Source organism: Alexandromys fortis, unplaced genomic scaffold (assembly GCF_014885135.2).
Source record: "Alexandromys fortis isolate MF-2015 unplaced genomic scaffold, M_Fortis_MF-2015_v1.1 scaffold_94, whole genome shotgun sequence".
In the NCBI taxonomy this organism is placed as follows: domain Eukaryota; kingdom Metazoa; phylum Chordata; class Mammalia; order Rodentia; family Cricetidae; genus Alexandromys; species Alexandromys fortis.
The window spans coordinates 1214495-1227646 of record NW_026067979.1 but is presented as its reverse complement, the minus strand read 5'-3'; the positions used below and the strand labels follow the sequence as shown (position 1 = coordinate 1227646).

The 13152-nt window shown below is 46.0% G+C and overlaps 1 protein-coding gene across 1 annotated transcript in view; it reads left to right on the top strand.

Annotated features, from left to right (window-relative positions):
- Positions 1-304: 304 nt before the first annotated feature.
- Positions 305-13152, top strand: part of Gnal (G protein subunit alpha L) — a 97019-nt gene continuing 84171 nt past the window's right edge. The window contains exon 1 of the mRNA XM_050157897.1: positions 305-858. Coding sequence (XP_050013854.1) covers positions 375-858 — 484 coding nt within the window. The 5' untranslated portion in view covers positions 305-374. The remainder of the gene's footprint in view (positions 859-13152) is intronic.

Below are 13152 nucleotides of genomic sequence, written 5' to 3'. Positions count from 1 at the left end.
CCAGTACAGGAGTTTTGCTCATTCATAGAAAGTTCCACCAAAAACTAACATTTTCAACAGTATTTAACAATGTTCTGCCCTACCGTGGGTCCATCTGTCAGCTCCAGCTAGTGGTAACCTAATAGCCCCTGCAACCGGGCAAGGGGTTCTGCCTGGTACTTAAAGTAAGCAGCTAGGGCAGCAATATTTGTCATAGGAGGAGGTATTTACGGTAACCGGAACAGGCTGCGCAGCAGCATTTACGGTAAGGGGGCCGGACTGGCCAAGGCCGGGCAGCTGGATCAGCTCTGCCAGCTCGCGGAGCTCTCAGGTGAGAACACCCGCCCAGGACGGGCCGGACGATGCACAATGGCCCCTCGGGGCAGTGAGGGGCCATGGCCCTCGGGCCTGACCCACCGCAACCACGCCCCGCAGCCGGCACCCCGGGGTCCAAGTGCAGCGCAGCCTCACGCATCGTCGGGGGCTACAGTCTGACCCGGGGGACCTGCCCACGCCCCGCTCCCAGTGTCCCGATGGGCCTGTGCTATAGCTTGCGACCGCTGCTTTTCGGCAGCTCGGAGGATGCCCCCTGCGCCGCCTCGGACCCGCGCTTGGAGGACGGGCAGCCCAGCGCCGTCCCAGCCCCAGTCCTGGTCCCAGCCCCGGCTCCAGCGGGGACACTGCTCCGACGAGGCGCTGGCCGGAACCCCGCGAGCGCGCGGCCGGCAGTGGAGCTGCAGAGCCGGCGGCGGCAAGAGCAGCTGCGCGCCGAGGAGCGAGAAGCCGCTAGGGAGGCGAGGAAAGTGAGCCGCGGCATCGACCGCATGCTGCGCGAGCAAAAGCGCGACCTGCAGCAGACGCACCGGCTCCTCCTGCTGGGTAAGTCTGCACCTCGGGCGCTGGAGACCCCTACCTCGGGCAATGTCAGGTGTGGACACTGCATACAGAGTGACTTTCACCCAGCCATTTAAACGACTTCGTCACTCCTGGGTGATTTCGCTCTCTTCCATTGCCTTGTGACCCCGGGCCAGTGGCTCGCCGATTAGTAATTAATGAGCCTCTCTGGGAAATTTCCGCCCTTGGTCCATTGATTTCCGCAGCGTGAACTCCACAGGGACGTCTCATCCTAGTCCTCCATTTCCTGCCACAGTCCAGGCAGCTTAGTTTGTTCGAAGAACACCAATCAAAGGAGACTTAGAAAGCCTTTTAGCTGGACCACAAAGCTTTTATCGTGAACACAGCCTTAGAGCAGAGCTGGGATAGGTGTACAGTGCTGGCTGTTGAGAAACAGCATCATTGTCCGGTGTCCGTATCACGATGTCATAGAAGCGGTGCCGGTGCTGTGATGCTGTTTGCCCTTCTCAGAACCAGCAGCGCAAGAGAGTGGCAGGTCCTGTCTGTTCCCTCACTGTGCCCCGCCCCCAGCCTCACTATTCCCTCACCAACTGTAATAAAGTGGGCATAAACCTGCCAGCATTTGGAGGTTCCCTGGAAATGTTCAAAGTTGAGTTGTGCTCTTACTAACTGACAACCGGAAAACACTTTCTGTGCTGCCAGCTGTGCACTGGAAGGGGAAATAAATCATGAGTTCCTGCAAGTCTCTGTACACACACACACACACACACACACACACACACACACGGAGACCACACCCCTCCTTGATCCTCTGAGACAAGGTCTCTGTTCAACCTGGACCTAGATTTGTAGCCACCAGCCTTGGGGTTGCAGGGTTTCGTTGAGGCTGGGATCCAAACTCAGGTCCTCAGGCATGGGTGTCAAGTGCCATCTCTCCTTCCCCTCACTCATAAGGTTTGGTTTGGTTTTGCAATTTTATTGCATTTATTTATTTGTGCCTGTGCTGGCACATGCATGTGGAGGTCAGAGGACAACTTATGTGTGTCTCTTCTCTCCTACCAATGTGTGGGTCCCGGGGATGGAACTCGGGTTATTAGGCTTGCCAATAACCCTGAACTGTGAATTGTTACTGCTCCTTGTTGCCTTTTGGATTTATGGGGGGGAACATAAGATGTCAGAATTTGATCCAACTTGGTGAGCTATCAGGAGGAAGGGCTGGCGTCTGTGCTCGACTCTGTGTAGGGGGCTATGCCATGAGAAGTAAGAACTTCTTTACAGATGAGTGCAGCTCTTAAAACCTGGAGAACAAATATTGAGCTTGAGTAGACTCACCCGCTTTTTCAAACAAATTTAATTTAAACAAAACTAGCTGCTGTATCGTAGTGAAATGTCTTAATTCTAAAACGGAATTTTCTCTCGAAACCGAGGACAAAAAAATAAACATTTTTTATGTGACGCATTTTCGAACCTCTATGGATAATGGAAATCATGTGATCTGCATACTATGCTTTGCCCATGTATATGCATACATATGATGAAGTTTAATATGTAAATTGGGCACAGTAAGAGATCACAACGACTAATAGAATAATGAGCAATAACCTGTAATACATGTCATATGAATGTGGTTTCTCTCCAAATCTTACTGTGCTATACCAGCCCCTTCTTCTTGTTCTTTTTTTTTTTTTTTTAATTTGGTTTTGGACACAGGGTTTCTCTGTAGCTTTGGTGCCTGTCCTGGAACTGGCCAGGCTGGCCTCAAACTCACAGAGATCTGCCTGCCTCTGCCTCCCGAGTGCTGGGATTAAAGGTGTGCACCACCACCGCCGGCTACGGGCCCTTTTTAAGATGCTGCGAGATGACACAGAGTTTCAGCGAGGAAATAAAGGCGAATGACACTGGAGTTGTGGTGTATCTGGATATGGGGCATCGTATGTGTTGTCTGTCTTCACACAGACGTGTGAATGTTTATATTGCACTTCCTTCAGGGGACCAGTGCTCGGAAAAGTCCCTGACAGGTTAGCACCTGAAGCAACTGTCTCAGCATCTCCACCCCAAGCAACAGTTGTTCTAGAGGGAAACAGACAATTTTTCCTAGATGGTCTTTACATTCTTGGAATCGGTGTGCTAGGCATGCCTCCCTTGTTATCACCCTCTCCACTTGTCTTTTGGACAAAGTTTTAGAGAAGCTTTGCAATTTAAGAGAGACTTTGGATATTTTAAAGAGGTTGAACTTTTAAAATGTTGAGATGTTTAAAAACTGTAGGACTTATAAAAGTCGGAATGTTTTGTATCACCATTGTTTTGTATTAAAAGAGCATGTTAGGGACAATAAAAAGTGTTAGGGCTTAATAAGTGATATGTTTATATGTCGAGCTGGTTTGCCAATTGTGCTGACTAGTTTTATGTCAACTTGACATAAGCTGGGATCATCTAGGAGGAAGGGATCGTAACCAAGAGAATGCCTCCCTAGGATTGGCCTGTGTGTGAATCATCTGTAGGGCATTTTCTTGTCTGATGGTTGATGTGGGAGGGCCCATTACATCGTGATCCTGGGCATGTGGTCCTAAGCTGTATAAGAAAGCAGACTGAGCAAGCCATGAGGATAAAGCCAGTAAACTGCATTCCTCTAAGGCCTCTGCATCAGCTCTTGCCTCCAACTGCCTGCTCTCACGTCCCGTCCCTGAACTACAAGCTATAATAAACCCTATCTTCCTCAAGTTGCTTTTGGTCATGGTTTTTTATCACAGCAAGAGAAGCCCTAACTAATGCAACATATATCTGGTCTGTTTTTATTTTTTTGGGTTTGGTGCGATGCTTAACCTTTGACAGAAACTGAACTGGGATGAACAGCATCACACACCCTAGAATGTCCCATGTGGTCCCATGTTCATGCAGCCACCATGTGACAGCATGCAGTCAAGTCAGGCTCTCTGTACCACTATACAACCCCAGAAGGTAACAGCATGGCCAGTTGCTGGCTGTGAATATGCTCCAACCAAGAGGTAGGAGTTGAACATAGAAGGTGCAGAGATAGAGAGAAGGAACAGGCACTATTGTGAGTGATCACAGAACGGGCAGCTGTGTGGTTCCCTGCCTCTCTGGGAAAAGAAAGATTCTGGGGGACAAGAACATTCATCAACTGAGCAAGTTCAAAGATAATGAGGACTGAAAAGAAGCCAATTGGGCTTGTGGCTTCCCAGGTTGGTAAACTTCTAGAAGATTGGAAGGGATGGTCTCCAGTGTAGACCAGAAAACTCAGTACTGCTCCTCCCATGCTGGTGGCCTCCGGGTAACCTAACCCTGATTGAACAATGGTTTTACAGCCATTAGTAAATCACAGTGATCACAGGGAGTGATCACTAAGGTGGGACTCAGCCTCAAACCCTCTACCGCAGCTAAATCCCCTGCTGGCACCATCTGACAGGTACACAATTTAGAGCAAAATGGTTTAGGAGTGAGCAGGATGGGACGAACACTCTCTGGCCATCTTTGAAAAGTCCCCAAACATTAAGGTCTTCCGAGATCAGACCTAAGTACTGAGGCCGGATAGGAGACGATGACATTGAAAATGGTCATCGGGAAATGCCCCACTGCGGGAGCTTGTAGTGTGGCTCCACGGCAGAGCATTGGCCTAGCATCCAGGTGGCCTTCATGTCAGTGCTGTTATTTCCTTCATAGCACACTTAGCACTGATATTATCAGGAGGGGGAAGGGGTAGTCTCCAACTGAAGTCAGTTCTTTCTCTGGAATACATGGAAATGAGATCCTATCCACTGAAATACCGAATTGCCACGCACCACGCCCCCATGTCTGCACTCTGTGCGCTGGCACCCAGTTACCGAGCTTCAGGCAAGGGGGCTGGAGGTAAAAATACACAAAGACTCACAGACAGAGAGACAGCGACAAGGGTCATCTTTGAATTCCCCAAGAATGCCCCCTTTATTGTGTTCAAGGGCAGATTATATAGAGATAGCCACGCCCCAGCCAAACCCACCAGAAACCACTCTCCTGCCATCAGGAACTCCTGAAGGTCTCGTGCTCAGAGCAGCGGTAGGCACTCAGATCAGGGGATTACAAGAAATTCAGGATCTGGGTTCTCACTGCTCCCAACACTGAATCCATGTGTCTAGGGACCAGTTAAACCATCCCATGCTTCAGGTTCCCGTAGCAGGGCTGGAAGGAGCCAGGGCATCATCTTCAAGGCAGTGAAGCTGATCCAGCCAGTGCAGCCAGGGAGGACACGTTGCTCCTTTGCCCAAAACCACCAATGGCCAGGAAAACAGCACTCCAGCTGCAGACTCAGTGAGAATATATGTCTGGCTGCTTCATCCATAATACCAGATGCACCTCTCTGGGGAACAGTGATGAGGCAGGCTGTGTGTGCATGTGGAGGGCAAAGGGACAGATGGGAAATCTGTGGACCTTCTGTTCAGCTTTGCTGTGAATCGGGACAGCTCTAAAAGGTTAAATCTGCCAATAAATAAACAATCCGCCCTAGGTAATGTCCTTAGATTCGGATCCAGAACAAAGGAGCTGATGAGAAGGAAGAGGAACAGAGTGACCAGGGAGCAGGGGGGGTAGGAGACATTCTGAAAAGCCCATCTCAGGGCAACAAGCACAAGTCGGTCCTCTTAAAGAGAGGTAGGTTCATTTAAACCAAGCCAAGAGAGGCAGTGTCCTGCTGTTGGAGCTGTGGCTTATGAATATAAGAAGCAGCATTTAAAGAACATTTCCTGGACTGGAGAGGTTGTTCAGTGGTTAAGATCACTGACTGCCCTGACATGAGGACTCAGATTCAATTCCCAGCACCCACCTAACAGGTAACAGCCATGTGTAACCCCAGTTCCGGGGAACCCTATGCCCTCTTCTAGCCCATGAGCACAGCACCCACACATACACAGACATTCTTAATATCCTTAGATCCACAAATAAGTATAGGTATCTCACACATACACACACACACATACACGTGTGCATACACACACATACACACATTAAATGTCTTTGCAACAGACAAAGAAAACCACAACTGGTCAAACTGCAGAGAAGTGGCTATGTGGTTCTGTGGTGGTTTGAAGGAGAATGTCCCCCATAGGCTCATATATTTGAATACTTAGTTTAGTCCCCACTTGGTGAAACTGTTTAGAAATGATTAGAAAGTGGTGGCCTTGATAGGGAAGGTGTGTCACTAGGGGCAGACTTCAAGGTTTCAAAAGCCCACGTCATTCCCAGTTCTCTCTCTCTCTCTCTCTCTCTCTCTCTCTCTCTCTCTCTCTCTCTGCCTGATGGTTTTGTCTCAAGATATAAGGTACTGCAGCAGTACCATGCCTGCCTGCCTGCTGGCACCATCCTCCCCACCATGATGGCTGTGATATCACCCACAGAAATTATAATCCCCCAATAAATTCTTCATTCTCTAAGCTACCTTTGGTCAGGGTATTGTGACATAGCAATAGAAAACTAAGACAGGTGCCCTGGCCCAGCTGCTGTATCTACAACAAAATCCCTGCACCCAGGGATCGTAGCAGAAGAGGGTACAGGAAGATTGTAAGAGCCAGAGGACCAGGAAGTCTGCTGTGCCTCATAGAAATGTCAGAGAGGCCGGGCGATGGTGGCGCACGCCTTTAATCCCAGCACTCGGGAGGCAGAGGCAGGCGGATCTCTGTGAGTTCGAGACCAGCCTGGTCTACAGAGCTAGTTCCAGGACAGGCTCCAAAGCCACAGAGAAACCCTGTCTCGAAAAACCAAAAAAAAATGTCAGAGAGGATGCACTCGTGTGAAGCCTCAACATGCATGCCTAAACAAGACTTGACCAAAGACAGTACGATGGCATGCTAACATGGGAGGAGCCTCCATCTTCAATCTCACAGGGCTTCAACCCTAAATAAAAAAACTTCAAGCAGCTAAGGAATGCTGAGAGTGGAAGAAATAGTCTTTCCCAGGGAAGAGCCCTCGTCTGGTTATCTAATACTAAGTGGTCATCCCTTCAATCGCATAATACGAGTAACATGTGGACTGAAAGGTTGATTTAGATATTTAGGGGAAAAATAGACGGATGGATGGATGGATGGATGGATGGATGGATGGATGGATGGATGGATGGATGGATGAGTGGGTGGATGGGTGGGTGGATGGATGGATGGATGGGTGGGTGGATGGGTGGGTGGGTGGATGGATTAATGATACATAGGAGAGACAGATAAGTGCTTGTGGGGAGAAAGGAGGGAGATAGAGGCCATGCATTTGAGAGAGAGCATGACTAGAGAGTTGGAGGGCGCAGAGAGAAGGGTCAAAATTATGTAATTAAATTTTAATCTCAAATGCTTTTAATTTTTTTAAAGCTGAGATTCAGTACTGCGAGGAAGCACTTAGCATTCACAAGGCCCTACTATGTTCAATCTACAGTACCACAAAGATAAAATCATCATCATATTTTCCTTTCCTGGCATCTAGTATTGGTGGAGGAATGCAGGAAAGGTGGAAGCAATTGCTACAGCCATTTTGATGCTGGCACATCAACGCTTAGTGCTGCTGTTGTCCCTGGACGTGTACTCTCTGAAGAAGCCACTCTAGCCTTCTGTGCCTCTGCACTGGCAGCCAGGTTTCCTGTGCTCCAGACAACCACTGGAAGAAACCCACAAGCACCATGGCTCCTGGACCAAGTGCTCATGTTCACCTAATGGGATCATGGTCTCAGAAGGTTTTTGTCCCCAGTAACAGTGCCCGGAATGAGTCCTGCCTTGCGGACTTGTCTTTAAACACAATCAGATGGTGGCTGCTTATATAATATTTATGCAACTCATTCACTAGTGGCCATATTTTGGCAGGTCAGTCTGAAGCTCACAGGAATCCTACAGCTACATGAGATTGATGATTGCTTTCCTGCCCTAGAAATATGCATAGACCCTTCCAGCACCTTCCAGGGGTATCAGAGATGGAGCTTCTGGGTTGTTTAGTTTGTTTTCACCATGTCCTATGATTCAAGCGTGTGGTGTCTCCAGCAATAGGGTTTTACCAAAAGTTCCGGAAGGTAACCAAGGCAGTGCCAACAGACTTCAGTACTTGTGGAGGTCGATGGAACCCCACTGGCCAACAACTCAAAAAGAAGTAACCTATACCTCGCACAAGGCTTTTTATGATAGCCTGTGGTGTCTGGGAGAGACATTGTCTCAATTATAGGACAGCTCCATGTAAGCTCCTTTTGTATGTGTACTTTAGAAAATGTCTACAGGAGCAGTATTTTCAAAGGTCCTCAGTGTTATCCCTCCCCAGGCTCCCTCCACTACTCTTCTTCATGTCCCGCAACCCATTAACCCTCTTCCTTTCTTTCCCCTTTCTCCTTCGGCACCTGGGTTCTATCCCCCTTCCTTCAAAATCTCCCCTGTTGCTGTATTAGACAGAGATGACTTAAGGAACAGAAATAAAGAAATGTGTGTGTGATATATGTATAAGTATATGTATATGTAAACATAGATAGGTAGATAGATAGATAGATAGATAGATAGATAGATAGATAGATAGGCAGGCAGGCAGGCAGGCAGGCTTGCATGATATGGTCTGGGTAGTCCCACGATCACTTTCTCACATTGGAGCAGCTGAGAATCTGGTACCTGCCCCCAGCCCATGAGGCTGACTGATCCCAACAGATCAGTGCTGAAGGCTTGGAGGACCCGGAGAGCTGCTGGTCTTCGGGCAGTGCAGGAATCCTGAAGAACTGGTGCTGATGTCAGTGAAGGGTTGCCTTAGCAACAGGAAGGATGAACTTGCCAGCAGGGAATGAAAGCAAGCAGACAGAATGCAAAGCTTCCTTCATCCATGCGCTTTGATATGTGTGGCCATAGGGTGAATCTTCCTGCTCCAAATAATAGTGATAATGAAAATCCCTCTCAGGAGTGCCCAGTGGCATGTATTTCACTTGATTCCAGATCCAGTGAAGTTGACAAACAATATTAGTCATTACAACTCTTTTCTAGTTTTCTAATTTCTATGGGTACTGGGTATCTATAGTACCACAAGGGATCAGTCCAAGATGGTAGCCTTTTGAGGAACGGGCAAGAAGGTGTAGAATCAACAGCACAGACTCCAGGAGCCAGGTAAAAACAAAAGCCAAATCTTTTATTGAGAGTATGGACAGGCCTCTTCTATCCCCTCCTGGGAGCCAGAAGTGGTGTCAATATGGAATGCTGTATTACTCTCTCTCTCTCATTGTCCTAGGTCATAATATCAGCGGTCTCTTGTGGCAGACTTCTGATTGGCTCATAGGGAAGTTTCTATGCATGCTCTACTGGCCCCAAGCAAGCTATTAGCCTCCTCCTATACTATAGCATGTATTGGAGTATTTATTTTATCTAAAAATCATGATATTTCTCAGAAGGAAAGAAATACATATATAAGTGACCCCCAAAATTCTTTCAGGGAACTCCTACAACTCATAAACACCTTCAGTCATGTAGCAGGATACAAGATTAACTCAAAAAACTCCTTTGGGGGCTGGAGAGATGGCTCAGTGGTTAAGAGCCTGCTCTTCCAAAGGTCCTGAGTTCAATTCCCGGCAACCACATGGTGGCTCACAACCACCTGTAATGAGGTCTGGTGCCCTCTTCTGGCCTGCAGACATACACACAAACAGAATATTGTATACATAATAAATAAATAAATAAATAAATAAATAAATAAATAATAAAGAAAAACTCCTTTATACAGATAATAAATGGGCTGAGAAAGAAGTCAGAGAAATATCACCCTCACAATAGCCACAAATAACATAAAATATCTTGGAGTAACTCTAATTAAACAAGTGAAAGACCTGTATGACAATAACTTTAAACCTTTAAAGAAAGAAATTAAAGAAGACACCAGAAAATGGAAAGATTTCTGATGCTCTAGGGTAGGTACAATTAGCATAGTAAAAATAGCAATCTTACCAAAAGCAATCTACAGACTCAATGCAATGCCAATCAAAATCCTAGCAAAATTCTTTGCAGACCTTAAAAGAACAATACTCAACTTCATATGGAAAAACAAAAATCCCAGGAAAGCAAAAACAATCCTGTACAATAAAGAAACTTCTGTAAGCATCACAATCCCTGACTTCAAACTCTGCTATAGAACTACAGTACTGAAAACAGCCTGGTATTGGCATAAGAACAGACAGGAGGACCAATGGAACCCAATAGAAGTTTCAGATATCAATCCACACACCTCCAAAACCTGATTTTTGACAAAGAAGCTAAAAATATCAAATGGAGAAAAGAAAACATATTCAACAAATGGTACTGCCATAACTGGATATCAACATGTAAAAGAATGAAAATAGATCCATATCTATCACCATACACAAAACTCAAGTCCAAATGAACCAAAGACTTCAGCATAAAACCAACCACTGAACCTCATAGAAGAGAAAGTGGGAAGTACACTTGAATGCATTGGCACCGGAGACCACTTCCTAAATATAACCCCAATAGCACAGACACTAAGAGCAACAATTAATAAATGGGACTTCCTGAAACTGAGAAGCTTCTGTAAAGCAAAGGACATGATCAACAAGACAAAATGGCAGCCTAACAGAATGGGAAAAGATCTTCACCAATTCCACATTGGACAGAGGGCTGATCTCCAAAATATACAAAGAACTCAAGGAACTTGATATCAAAAGAACAAATAATCCAATAAAAAATGGGGTACAGAATTAAACAGAGAACTCTCAACAGATGAATCGCAAAGGGCCGAAAGACACCTAAGAAAATGCTCAACATCCTTAGCCATCAGAGAAATACAAATCAAAACAACTCTGAGATCCCATTTTACACCTGTCAGGGTGGCCAAGATCAAAAACACTGATGACAGCTTATTCTGGAGAGGTTGTGGGGAAAAGGGAACACTCTTGCATTGCTGGTGGGAGTGCAAACTTGTATAGCTGCTTTGGAAATCAATATGGAGATTTCTCAGAAAATTAGGAAGCAATCTACCTCAAAATCCAGCAATACCACTATTGGGTATACCCAAACATCGCTCAATCACACCACAAGAACATGTGTTCAACTATGTTCATAACAGCATTATTCATAATAGCCAGAACCTGGAAACAACCTAGATGTACCAAAGAATGGATTTTTAAAAATGTGGTACATTTGCACAATGGAGTACCACTCAGTGGTAAGAAAGAAAGAAAGAAAGAAAGAAAGAAAGAAAGAAAGAAAGGAAGGAAGGAAGGAAGGAAGGAAGGAAGGAAGGAAGGAAGGAAGGAAGGAAGGAAGGAAGAAAGAAAGAAGATATTTTGGATCTAGAAAAAAAAACATATTGAGGTAACACAGACCCAAAAGACAAATATAGTATTACTCACTCATAAGTGGGCTTTTAGTCAAAAAGCAAAGAAAAGCCAGCCTATAGTTCACAACCACAGAGAACCTAGACAACAAAGCGGACCCTAAGAGAGACATATACTACCAACATAGAAAGGAGGAAAAGATAAGATCTCCTGAGTAAATTGGGAGCATGGGGGGTTACAGGAGAGTATAGAAGAGGAGAAGGGAAGAGGGGAGGGGAGCGGAGAAAAATGTATAGCTCAATAAAAACATAAAAATAAATAAATAAAACAAAAAAAAAAAAGAAATGCCCTGAGGAATTCGGGAGCTGTTATTTGCGTTTGAACCCTTTGACCTGGGTTGGGGCAGGGTCAACTAATCTGGGGGTTCAGGCAGCAGCTACTCTTCCCTGGTCAGCAGCACATAAGACATCACCACAGTAGAGTTCTAGGTAACTCTTGTGTGGTGCATAGAAGGGAATCCGTGTAAGAAAGGTGGGCAAGTGCCGATCCAGTGTGGAAACTTGACTGCCGAAGCAGATGTGTTTTATCAGCCCGCCTGGGAGCAGAGAGTATGTTCCAGAGTCTCCATCAAGAGGCAGCAAGAAAAGAAGCATAGTCAGAGCTCACATTTCCCAAGAGGCCACTGTCCTTCCTCACCTGGAAAAAGAGTCCCCTGGAAGCAGGTGACCTGCAGAAATGTGTGTCTGTCTCACCAGGACGGGGGTGGAACAGGACAAAGCAACACAGCCAGGTGTGGGCAGAAGTCACAGAGCAGACACATAAAGCAGCCCTAGCCCTGCCCTGCACCTCAGAGGCCAGAGGAGACAAACCACAAGCTTCCAAATACATTGAGAACGAAGCCTGGGATACAGCCAAAACCAGCATAGCCCTAAAGGCTGAGTGGCTGTCATAAATCAGTCAGTCATTTGATGTGTGGGACAATGTGTGTATTGAGACAAACATCTGAGCGGTGCTCTGACCTACTTCATTGTTGACTTAGCCATTATTGGGATTCAGTAGTCACATGTCCCAGATTCTGAGACTGCTTAAAGACTTCTCGGGGGCCCATGGCCTCCAGCAGGAGACAAATGAAGTATCCAGCTGTGGCGTACAGCAGCTCTCTTTATCTCAGAAGAGATGAATGCCAAGATTTTCCACAGTGACCAAAAGATAGAGCCATAGACGTCCCCCATAGACATCCCCCATAGACACTGTGCTTTGCTTTATACTTACATAGCTATGACAAACTTTAATCCATATACTAAGTGCAATAAGTGATTAATATCTAGAACCATAATAATCATATAATGTAATAAATGGCTGTTTTGAAATTGTGTGTTGTTTATTTCTGGAATTCTTCATTGAATATTTTCAGATCTCGGTTAACCATGTCTAGCTGAGTGGATAGAAAATGAGCTTGCTAATGGAGGAGACTATTGTACAGTGTAAACTAGCTCCTGGTAGGCACAGAGGATCTGTGGCCAGAAAGGTGGTGGGAGGAGCATTTGTAGAGAGATCAGCAGAGCCTGATCTCTTTGGAGAATTCACTACAAGAATTCAAATAAGTGGACTATATGAATGTTTTTAAACCAGTAGCCATTGGGGGGGTTGTTTTTGTTTTTGTTTTCTTATCCTTGGAAAGTAGCACATTAAGTTTCCATCTAGAACAAACGTGAAAGACCTTGTCCTCAGTTTCACCTAAATTCAACGTATGTTGAGTCTGATGGAACCATATGGATAGAGTTCATCTCCTTGACTTATGTGACAGGTGAAGGAGTTTCCTTGCTTTTCAAGAAGGATACAAAAATGCATTTGGTCCTGATGAAATTTCATTCTACAAAGAACCAGTTAAACCCGGTGGGGGTGACAGCCAGGTGATAGCCTTTCGTTCCCATTGTCATGGAGAGGAAGCTATGTAGTTCCTTTCCCAACAGCATACCGAACATTAGCTATCTCGTGAGTGGCATACTCAAAGAACCTACAGAGAGACAGTTCATCTAACCTGC